Raw genomic sequence first — 12131 nt, 5'->3', positions numbered from 1 at the left:
AAGAAGCCTTCCAGAAGAGGGAGTTTCCAAACCTAGGTGTGACCACCAAGAAGGCCCTGTCCTGCATTTCCACCAAGCCCACGTGAGACATCGGTGGGATTGTACAGCAGAGCCTCCCCAAAGCTCTTAACAGGCAGGCAGAGTTGTGCCGAAGCTGGTGGTCCTTCAGATACTCTAGACACAAATCTTCCCACCTTGGATCAAATCTATGCTTCCAGGTGCTATAAGAAAGCTGCAGAGATAGTGCAGGATAGTGCACACCCCGGAAATGATCTCTTTCAGGTTCTGCCTTCTGGAAGAAGGTACAGGGTTATAAAGACTAGGACTAGCCTCCTGAGAAACAGTTTCTATCCAAATGTGATTTTGGTTTTTAATGCAGTGTAAGGAGTTGCTATGGGAGTGTATTGTATTTTAAAAATGGGGGATCACAGTTTTTAGGGTGCTAACCAGGCTGGGATTGGTTTTGATTGTCTTATGTAGATTCCCCCCCCCCCCAATTTCGTTGTTCTGTATGAGACAATGACAATAAAGATTATCGTATCGTATTGTATATTAAATTTAACTAGTATACCCGTAGATCTCCACATCATGTTCCTGGCTACATGCCTGGATCAGAACATTGCTTGTTCTAACAAGACCTGCTTCTATGTTGGGGGATCTAGAACGACAAGGTGGTGATAATGGTGGCTGTGAACAGTGGGTTCCTTCCCCTGACACAAGCCATACTCTGACTGTCACCGTCTCTCTTTCTAGTACATCTGCGAGCGGCACTTCCAGAAGGTTCTCAACCAGAGCTTGTTCACCGGCCTGCGCTCTGTCACCCACTTTGGGCGACCGCCATTTGTCCCTTTCTTCTGCTCACTGCAAGAGGTCCACCCTGAGGTCAGTGCTGGCAATGGGCAGAGGGCTCCTGTGGGCAGTTGTGGGATTCAGTTTTGTGCATTGTATATGAACAGGCTTCACGCGACAGGGGATCTTATGCTAGCCAAGCGTGCTTGCTAAATGGAACACAGGAAGCTGCTGCCTCCGAGCTCAGATGTTTGCTCACTGAGATGTTTTCCCCATCATCTGCTCCCTGAGATCATTTTAAATTGGGATCCTAGGGAATGAACTGGGGACTTTTCTGCAAGCAAAGCAGGCCAGCAGCCACAGAGCTATGGCCCCTTCCTGAAAGGATGAGGAGAGCTACCACAACAAGCTTCCTAAAGAGTAATTAGCAGTGCTGCCTGTGATGTTTCATCACTTAGCATCCCTCTGGTGCAGGAGAGAGAATTTGATCTAGCCACTGGGTCAGATTCCTATCTCTCCTGCTGTTGGGATAAAAAGCAACAATGCATTTTAGACTGTTAACTGTACCAGGGACGGCTGATGATAGACAGAAAGGGAACCTATTTTTACTCCTGTTGGTTCCTTCTTGTTGGCGTATAGATCACTTCATTCCATGCTTTGACTTCTTCCTTCTTCTCCAGCCAGTCTTCCTTCTTTGTCCTAGTGTTAGGACCACTTTCCTTTAGCCTCATCACTCCAAAGTGGGTGCCTGTGAGCTTGTGCTCTGAAGTTTGCCTGAAGTTAACTTTGTTTTATTCTTTCAAGGCCCCCGTAGGGAATTCAGTTGTGCTGTTAATCCAGCCACAACTTTCTTTGCCCCTAACCTGACTTCATGTACATGGATGTAAGCAGGCAGCAATTTCCACCCTTTCCTACATTTGTCACAATCAGCATTCCCCCCCCTTCCACTACACTCCGGCTTCTGCTAAAACCTGCTATTCTTCTCGCTATCCGCTATGCCTGAAACTAACTCGGGGAATTACGTAATAAATAAATAAATGAAAAGATAACTAGACGGGTGAGAAACCATTGAACTTGTGCCAGGATTTATTTATTTTTTTTGAACAGCACTCTCAGGTCGGATTGACCTTTACCACATAAAAAGTATGCCATAAGTTAGTTCCTTTCCTCATTGCAGTCTCCATTTGTATGTCGTGTAAAGAAAGAAAGATCAGCTGATGCAATGGAGGTTTTACAGCCCGATGTATGTCACACAGTAGCAATCGTCGGTTGAAAAGTCGGTCATGTGGAATCTATAAATCAGCTGCCTGCCTAGATGGCAAACATTGTGGGTCCTCCCTTATGTGTGTCTATCCCTGATTGAGGAAGGGATTTGCTCTTAAGGCACAGAAGCAGGGCCAGGAAAACCAGGTGGGGTGTGTGTGTGTGTGTGTGGAGTTGCAGCCCTTACTCTGCAGTTGTAGCGGATGCACATCAAGCGGGTGAGTGGATATTTATAGAAATCTGCATTTAGGAAAGCCTTCCTCTACACATGCTTCAGAATGAGATGGTAGAAACTTGAGGTGGTAGAATAACTAAAAAAAATAAAAGTCATGGAATTAGAAAAGGAGGGATCCCTCTGGACTTTCATTTCATTCCACGTTTGTGATTATTTGTGCTCACAATGCTATTGGGACCACCACACACAATCCCATTTCCATTTTTTGCGCCTGCAAAAGTTTTCGGGCCGTCACACTGCTTCACTTCCAATCAGTGCATATCCTGTAACTTCCTGCAAAGATTCTGTAACTTTTTATACCACAAATGTTCTGGAGCGTGTCCTTCGTTATGGCCTTTCTGGACAGCGATAATGGGATATGGTTGGGGAAGGATCGCAGGAGAAACTAAAGCAGAATAAATCACCCACTGATGCACTGTTGTTGTATCAAGAACGTGCTGCGGGATACATCCGCAATAAAACACTCGGCTGAAGAGGGCCCCCTGGGTTTAAAAATGTCCTCTCTGCTGTTCAAATGTTGGGAGAGCTGTAGCTCAGTGGTAGAGCCCATGTTTTATATGCAAAAGGAGCAAGGTTCAATCCTCCGGTATCTTCAGTTAAAACTTGAAAGGATCAGGCAACAGATGACAAGGAAAGACATTCACACTGGCAGCTAGCCTGCAGTATGTGCAGAGAATGCCAGGCTACGTAGAGAAATAGTCCGACTTCTTATAAGGCGGCATCCTATGATTTCTTTTGTTTTAGAACATGGGGGAGCATTTCAAACTGGCGTGTCCCACGTGTGACCTCAAATGATCCAGCTCGTGTCTGCAATTTCTTCTGCTTCTGCTTCTGTTTCTCTTTCTCCTTCTAGAGCAGGCCTCTGCCATGGATGCATTTAGGCATCACCTGGAGCTTAGAGCCTGACCCAAGAAAGCAGGACTTGGCGCTCTCCTTTTTGCTGTTCACTTATTTTGAGACATTCATTTATTTAAAGAATGCCTATTGAGATCAAGCAGGTGCCCACCCTGTATTCTTTTGGCACCTGCTGAAAACATTCTTGTCTAGACAAACCAACCAAGATGCTTAGAAAGTTGATGTGAATTTTAACCTATTCTACTATTTTTTTGTATGTTTTTAACTATTGCTGTCAGATTTCCTTGTTTTAGCTTTAAGTCTTTTGATTACTATTATTATTATTATTATTACAATCAAGTGGTGTATAAATTTCATGAAATAAATACATAAAATGCTCTTCTAATGAAAAGTTTAAGAAGGAGCCCAAAACTGCTGGCCCCTCGGCTGTGTCTGTTTCTTTTCTCCCCTCTCTTCTGCTACTGCCCAATGTGTTGGGTATTGCCTGGTGACCAAGTTCTTTTGGTTTGTTGTTTCCAGGTGAGGAAGATTGGTGTGTTCAGCTGTGGCCCTCCAGGCATGACCAAGAATGTGGAGAAAGCATGTCAGAAGATCAACAAGCGCGATCAAGCCTACTTTATCCATCACTATGAGAACTTTTAGCCCTTTAGCAGACTCTGCTGGGCTTCCGGGGGGTGAATGCCCATCTCCCCAACCAGCTGTCTTCTTTCCAGTGTGCGTTGTTGGACAGTGGTTTACATTTGATTCTTACTTTTAGCACCATAAGGACAGCTGTACTTTTTATCCCTGCGTAGAATTTTAATGCCTCTGATGCCTGAGAAGTTACTGCTGCATGGACTGGAAACATAGCTCTAGCACTCGCTTGTTTGAATGTAGATGGAAAGTGATGTGACATCCTATTCATGGAGCATTAGTGCAATGGTAAACCAGTGTGAACTTGGTTTAAGGGTCGAATTTATCTTAATGTTGCCAGCTTTTTTAAGTGTACATAATTTCCCCTCGTATATTCAATAAACATTTTCCAATCTTCTCTAAACGTATGTTCTTCTTGTTCTGTTATTCTATATGTTAAGTCTGCAAGCTGCACATAATTTCATCATCTTAAGTTGCCATTCTTCTTTAGTTGGGACCTCATTTGTTTTCCATTTTGGGGGCTAACAAAACACGGGCCACAGCAGTGGCATACATAAATAACCTTTTATGATGGATGTAATAATGGAATACTGAATGGTTTAGTTTATGTAAAATATGCAGGGATTTATGATATGCAAAATGAACCATGGAAAGAGAAGAAGGGAAGTCAATGATATTTTAAGAATGTTTAAATGAATATTCAAAATTGTAAAACAGAAAATCATATTTTATATATATATATATATATATATATATATATATATATATATATGTGTGTGTGTGTGTGTGTGTGTGTGTGTGTGTGTGTGTGTATATATAATTTAATAAAAATTACACACACACACACACAGAGAGAGAGAGAGAGAGAGAGAGAGAGAGAGAGAGAGAGAGAGAGAAGAGGTTTAAGGGTCTAGGCTTTCTGCAAAGAACCCTAGATACTGTAACTTTGTCAGGGTGTTAGATGACACATTTAGGAAAACTCTTCACAGGGATGGGGAAATCTGTGTTGTTGTTGGACTCCAACTCCTATCAGCCCCAACCACCATTCCCTTCATACAACTACGGTTCCTAAGGTGAGAACTGAAATGGTTACGTAGCTTTGACCAGCTTAGGTGTCTGAACATCACCTAACTTCTTTGTTATGGCTTGTGTTTGTTTGCCTTTGTCATGTTTAGCTGATAGCTTTCACCTTTAGAAGGAGACTTATGGTGGATAACTCAGTCAATAACTACTACAGAAATAGTTTAGCTCTGAGGACCAGATGCTGGAGTCAAACAGCCAGTGATGTAGTGGAGTAGGAACTTGGGGGAACACAACTTTGCTATAGTTCTTTTTTCTTTCTGCAGAAAGTTCAACGTTGTGATCAGGGATACAGTGGTACCTTGGTTTACAACCATAATCCATTCCGGAGATCCGGTTGTAAACCAAAACAGGTTGTAACCCAAGGCGCGCTTTCACCAATGGGGCCTCCCAAAAAGGGGGGGGGGCTTGTAATCCAAAAAAAAATTGGGTTGTAATCCAAAAAAAGGAACATGCACTTCCAGGTTTGACATGGTTATAATCCAAAACGGTTGTAATCCAAAATGGTTGCAAACCAAGGGACCACTGTAGTGTCTGCCAGTGTTGTAAAGTGGAAAAGTTATAATTAGAGGTGCATGAATCTGCCAGTTTTGGTTTTTCTCAATTTCCCATTCCCCCCCAGTCTTAAATTCAGTTCACATTTCTGCACCCATTTGCAATTTCTTTTTAAAGTCCTCATGAAAATTTCTCCCAACACACACACTTTTGTCTACAATTTTGCCTGATTATACGTATTTCTGCAAGCAATTTCCCCTAATGTACTGTATTTTCATATCTTATTTTCACTAATATGTGCATTTCTATGCACACTTCCCCCTGATACAGCTTTTCATACCCATTTTTTGTTTGGGAAAACTGCATCACAAAATTCAAGGAAGTGCAAATTTCGAAGGATAGCTGTATTTAGGTTCACATATTGTTTAGGTAAGTGCTAATTACTTAGGTCCACATTAAAAGTCAAATGGAAGTGAGTTTCTACCCCATCCCTAGTTAGAATATAGGGCATGCCGTATTCATTAATCAACCTGACAATAGCCTTTCCTATTAAAATACACAAATGTTCTTTACATTAAACAAATATTGGGGGGGAACACGGTTGTCCTACTTTCTCTTATATGAACAGTTCATAAAGAGCCTCAACAGCATGTGAAATGCCAGGTTGTGTACTCTACATAGTACCTTATGTTTGTAGTTCTATTTCCATCCTTCCTCCATTGAACTCAGGGTGGCACACATGGGAATGACTGGGTGCAGCTCCAATAAGCTTCCAGTGACTTTACAAAATAAACCCAACCTGGATAAAAATAAACACAACCTGCACGCCTAGAACTCCTTGCCATTCAGACACGTGTGATGGGCAGAATATGGTCCTCAGAACACACCATCCCTCAAAGAGGACAACCAACAGCACGTTCTGTACCTGACCTACAATTCCTCCTTAAAACTCAAGTTTGCATCCTCTTGAAACTCAAGTTTGCATGAGAGCTTGGGGACATAGCTTTGGGAGTCCAGATCCAGCCTCTGCAATGATTTTTCCATTGAGGAACCTCTGTGGCCCATCCTTTATTTCAATGAGCAAGAGCAGGCTTCCTCATCCTCGGCCCTCCAGATGTTTTGAGACTACAATTCCCCAGCATCCCTGACCACTGGTCCTGCTAGCTAGGGATCATGGGAGTTGTAAGCCAAAAACGTCTGGAGGGCCGAGGTTGAGGAAGCCTGAGCAACAGCAATGCCAGGCAAGACTTGCTCCAAAATGCTGCTCTTCTCCAACGTCCCCTTAGCTGGCCTCTTTCTTGGTAAGGCCATCTGCAGAGCTGTTTCCATTGATGGATTCTTGCTGGGAGCAGCTGCTATCCTTGCCAGTGCATGGGACGGCTGTTGAGTGGTGTATGCTTCCTCTTGGGCTGAAGCCACATTCGTAAGCCCTGGGGCTCTCTGCTGTAAGGAAGGGTTATAATTTTCTAGACCAAAGGGCAGCTGGGCAAGTTTAGTCAGGATTGACTGAATGCTTAGTTCAGAGCAGCTCAGGGTTTGGTGACTATTTCCACAGAGCTGAGCATCCTAATCCCCTCAAATCCATGGGGCTTAGATGGTTGAGGTGAGGGTGCTGGGTGCCTTTACCAATGTGGCTTAAATATTTTGCCCTAATTGTTTTGTTCTGCTCCAACTGGTTGGCCATGCAAGCAAAAAGATCATGTTGTCAGACGCTTCCTCTGCATGGCAAATGCCTCTCTTCCATTCTCTCGGCCTGTGGCTTCGGAGATCCTCAATCTGAGTTTACAGGGCCGGCCCTGTCAATAAGGCAGAGTGAAGCCACTGCCTCAGGTCGCATCCATACCATACGTTCAAAGCACATGTCTCCCCCCCAAGAATCCTGAGAACTGTCATTTGTCCCTCACAGAGCTCCAGTTCCCAGCACACTTAACAAAGCTCTGTTTACCTGGATTAAATGTATGGTGTGGATGGTGACCAAATCTGAGCAATTTGTGTTAGGATTTGCGTTAGGATTTCTGGAAGAGGCATATGCAGATTCTGCACATTCTTCAACTGGAAAATGAGTCCACTGTGGACAGCTGCTCAAATTGTTCTGGTTTGCAAAGTGTTTTGAAGAGCTGGGTTATATAACATCTGAAATTTGTACAAGTTTTTCTTTTCAGGCACTGGGCGAGTGAATGGGCCCCTCACTGGACATCACAGTGACATCAGGGCACCTTATGAAAGAAAACGTTTTTGGCTGCCGAGCAAAAGCTTTGGAAGCTCCTTTCAAAGAGCTGTTTTGTATGGCACCTGAAAGCAGCTTTGCAGGCCAAGGTTGGCAGTGCCTGCAAACACTCTTTCAGCAGAGCCAGATTTTTTTTAACCTGCGCCACACCTGGATGAAAAGGTTGGTAGAGGTGCGGAGACAGCTTGTAACTGTACTCAGTGTAACATAAGAATAACCCTTTGGCCTATTATTGTGAGGTAATCTCAGTTTGTCTGATAACACGAAAAACACATTTATCGGCGTCACTGTACACTTTATGACACCTCCCTTAATGAGAAAAGAACAGACTACTCACTTATTGACTTGTCTGTTAAAAAGGCTACGCTGGGCTACCCATGCTCCACATTTCTGGTTTGTAGCCTAACAAAATTTGAAAACCTGTGTCAGTGAGCCTCAGCTTTTGCCTTAGGCACCTTTAGAAATACCCTCACTTTTGATTTTCAGGTGTCTTTTGAAGACCTTTTGTGCCCTCAGGCCTACCCAGTAGCTATTCGTTTTAGTGATTGTTTTGTCCTCTTTTTAAAAGGTTTATGACATTGCTCTGAGGCGTTGTGAGCGGATGCCATATAACTACTTTTATGAATGACCAAGGCTTTGTCACCGTTATAAATATAATTCTAGTTGGCACTGATCGGCTCACCCTGACACTCTTTAACACAAAACATGAGATAAGGCATCTGCTTTGCATACAAATGGTCCCTGTTTTGATCCCTGGCATTTCCCTGAAACGCTAGAGAGCTTCTTCCAGTCAGTCCAGACCAGTAGCCTTTGACTTTCTCAGACCCAGGACCCACCTTCAACCCAAACAGGCATATGGGAGTCCTCGTACCTACGGGACTGCCTCTCTCAGTATGCCCCACGGAGAGCCTCAAGATCCATAAATAGCAACACCCTAGTGGTCCTGGGCCCTAAGGAAGTTAGACTAGCTTCAACCAGAGCCAGGGCCTTTTCAACACTGGCCCCGGCCTGGTGGAACGCTCTGCCTCATGAGACCAGGGCTCTGCAGGATCTGATTTCTTTCCGCTGGGCCTGTAAGACAGAGTTGTTCCGCCTGGCCTTTGGCTTGGAATCAATTTGATTCCCTCCCCCTCTTTCTTTTTTCCTTTCTCCTCCTGTGAAGAGGCTGCATCTTAATGTTTTAATGTTGTATTTTAATCTTGTTTTTAAAGTTGTATTTTAATCAACTTGTTTTTATTATTGGTTGTTAGCCGCCCTGAGCCCGGTCTTGGCTGGGGAGGGCAGGGTATAAATAAATTTTGTTGTTGTTGTTATTTCTTAATCTTTTACCATATATTGAAATGATGTTAAACGCTCCTGGTGCAACCCACCTCAGATTAGACCACCAGTGGTCTAGACCAAGATGGCCCAACTTTTCATACCAAGTGGGCCACAAGAGTTCTTCAACACAGAACCCGCGAGCCACACACTGCCTTGTGGGGGGGAGCTAGGCCCAAATTTGAAACCCTCACACTGCGTTCCCAAAGCTGGGCAAGTGAGGCACTGGGCGAAAGGGGATGTGCAGCAGCCTGGGTGCATCTCTTCCCCACCCCGACCTCATGATCATGCATTTCCTGCATTGCTTTTGGGCCCAAATCAGGGTCAGGTTGGTCCCACATCATCCTGCGTTAGTTCAGAGCCACTCTGAAGTAAGTGCTGGATCAGGCCCAGAATTGGATTGTAGGGTACCCAACCCAATTACAGCACCCATCACCACTGATCATTGGCTTCTGTGTGTGTGCATGATCAAACAAAGATTAGGACTGCTTAGTTAAACATTTTAGCTTCTTCCTTCTCAGAAATGCAGCTGAGGGTTCAAAATCAACACTGGGAGTCAAGGGTGTGTGTGTGTGTGCGCGTGTGCGTGTGCGTGTGTCAACACTGAATCATATACACAGTACATGAATTTTCTATTTGGATATCATATCTGCATACGGAAAATATTTTATGAAGCAGCCCTAAATGTCATGATGAAGATTTTTGAATAAACATTCACAAACTTTCTATTGATAATAATCAGCTAAATTGTTTGAGGATCTATACAACTTTGTAACATGCAGAAAACAGCAGTCTCAGAGAAAGCAAAGACTGGAACTGAGGGAAGTCGGGGGTTGGGGCGGGGGGGGGGGTTGGGGGGGAGGAAAAATGGGGGGGAACAAAGATGGTATGTTTTTGGATAATATGTCTTGTTTTAATTTTGAATAAAAAAACTAAAAAAAATGTCATGATGAAGATTATTCACTCTCACACATACACACAATCACAAGAAAGCTATAAAAGCGCCACACACCTTTAAGTTGCCAAGAAAGATAAACAAGAGAACAAGTACGAGTGAATTTAGAACAGTAATCTATTGAGTATTAAAACTATCAAAGATCAAAGCAGAAAAGGGTAGAAGAAAACAATTAAACTAGGAAAATGAGAAATACAAAAAGTTTCAGAAATCATGCAAAACTCAGTGTACAGTCATACCTTGGAAGTCAAACAGCTTAGTTCCAAAACGTTTTGGCTCTCGAGCGTAGCAAACCCAGAAGTGACTGTCCCAGTTTGCAATTTATTTTTGGAAACTGAGCTTCTGACGGGGCTTCCACAGCTTCCGATTGGCTTCAGGAACTTCCTGCAGAAGCCGCGCTTTGGTTTTCAAATGTTTTGGAAGTCAAATGGACTTCTGGAATGGATTCTGTTCGACTTCCAAGGTACGAGTGTACTTGAGTTCCCTAGGCTCCTTTGGGAGAAAGGGTAGGATACAAATGTAATAAATAAATGTGAGGAAGACCATAATAATATATTCTCATAAGATAGAAAAAGAAATGTAGCCTATTTATTATTCCAAGATTAAGATCCATTCATTTTGATGAGTCTACTCTCAGTAACAGTTAGCTGAATATAACCCCATACATTCAAAGTATGACTCCTGAAGAATCCTGGGGACAGGAGTTTATTAAGGCTGCCGAGAATTGTGGCTCTATAAAGGGCAAACTGTAGTTCCCGTGACTTTTTGGGTGTGGGGGGGAAATACAGTGGGACCTCAGGTTACAGACGCTTCAGGTTACAGACTCCGCTAACCCAGAAATAGTACCTCGGGTTAAGAACTTTGCTTCAGGATGAGAACAGAAATCGTGCTCTGGCGGCGCGGTGGCAGCGGGAGGCCCCATTACCTAAAGTAGTCCTTCAGGTTAAGAACAGTTTCAGGTTAAGAACGGACCTCCAGAACGAATTAAGTTCTTAACCCGAGGTACCACTGTATGCTCTAACTGTATGGTGTGTACATAGCCGCCCAGAGTGGCGGGGGTATAAATAATCTATTATTATTATTATTATTATTATTATTATTATTATAGCCAAGGGTTGGCGTAGAAGCTACCATATGAGTATAGCTGGGCTTGTGTTCCTGACACACTCCATTTCCTCTAACTGTCTTGCCCACACCTAGCTCTGATGACCCTGTACCACTTATAGCAGGGGTCAACAAATTTTTTTAGCAGCGGGCCTGTCCACTGTCCCTCAGACCTTGTGGCGGGACAGAGAAGCAGCGCCGAGGGAGGGGGGAGCTGGAAGAAGAGGTGAGGGGAGCAGTGGCGTAGCGTGGGTTGTCAGCACCCGGGGCAAGGCAAGTAATTTGCGCCCCCTAACCCGTGGATTTGCGCCCCCTAACCCGTGGATTTGCGCCCCCTAACCCATGGATTTGCCCTAACCCCAGATGTTGCGCCCGGTGCGGCCGGCCCCCCCTGCACCCCCCACGCTACGCCACTGGAGGGGAGCAAGTAGTCCTCCTCTCCAGCCCCAGCCCCAGCTGCTGCACTTACCTTCCCAGGGGCTGCTGCCGCCACCACCACCATCACTGCTACTGCTTCTCATGGGTAGGCAGAGTGAGCTCATCTGCTCTGCTCTCTGGTCCACAGGAGCACCAGGGCGGCGACAGCGATGGGAGGAAGAGGCTGCGCCGCAAAGCTGGAACCCACTGCAAAGCCAAGACTCCCAGCGATGTGTGCCTGGTTTACCTCAGCGCAACGCGGGGGCATCTCTGCCAATCAAACGCCACTGAGGTAAACCAGGCGTTTGAGTGGCAGAGCCACCACCTCTCGGCCTCTTCCTCCCATCACCATCGCCGGGAGTCTCAGCTTCGCAGCGGGTTCCAGCTTCGTGACGCGGGCTGGATTTATGAGCCTGGGGGGCCACATTCGGCCCCTGGGCCTTAGTTTGCTGACCCCTGACTTATAGGGTTTGCTAGCAAATGTAAATGTGCCATTGAATCCAAGCGCACCTTAATTTTCACAAAGTAATTTGGCCAAAAAAGAGGTGAGCATTAGATTCAAGTAAATACCGTATATAGCAAATCAGTGCTAAATATAGACTGGGAATCATGGCTGGGGAGAATTAATGAGCCCCACCAAGAGCACAGTTATGATTTTACCCCATCTTACTCAATTCCACAAGGGGTGGAATTCCCCAGGCACATTTTATAGCCCTCTTCCCGCTTGATTGTGGACGGAAAGGAAACACAGAGGTCATTGC

General features: G+C 44.7%; 1 protein-coding gene across 3 annotated transcripts in view; it reads left to right on the top strand.

Annotated features, from left to right (window-relative positions):
• LOC310749393 (dual oxidase 2-like) overlaps positions 1 to 4178 on the top strand; it is a 49002-nt gene extending 44824 nt beyond the window's left edge. For all 3 annotated transcript variants that reach the window (XM_083586226.1, XM_083586225.1, XM_083586227.1), the window contains 2 exons: positions 754 to 882; positions 3662 to 4178. In XM_083586226.1, coding sequence (XP_083442352.1) covers positions 754 to 882; positions 3662 to 3784 — 252 coding nt within the window. In that variant the 3' untranslated portion in view covers positions 3785 to 4178. The remainder of the gene's footprint in view (positions 1 to 753; positions 883 to 3661) is intronic.
• Positions 4179 to 12131: the final 7953 nt, after the last annotated feature.

Source organism: Podarcis filfolensis (genome assembly GCF_964270895.1).
Source record: "Podarcis filfolensis genome assembly, chromosome: 14".
NCBI lineage: Eukaryota > Metazoa > Chordata > Lepidosauria > Squamata > Lacertidae > Podarcis > Podarcis filfolensis.
The sequence above is the reverse complement of the archived record's forward strand: the minus strand, read 5'-3'. Positions and strand labels throughout refer to the sequence as shown.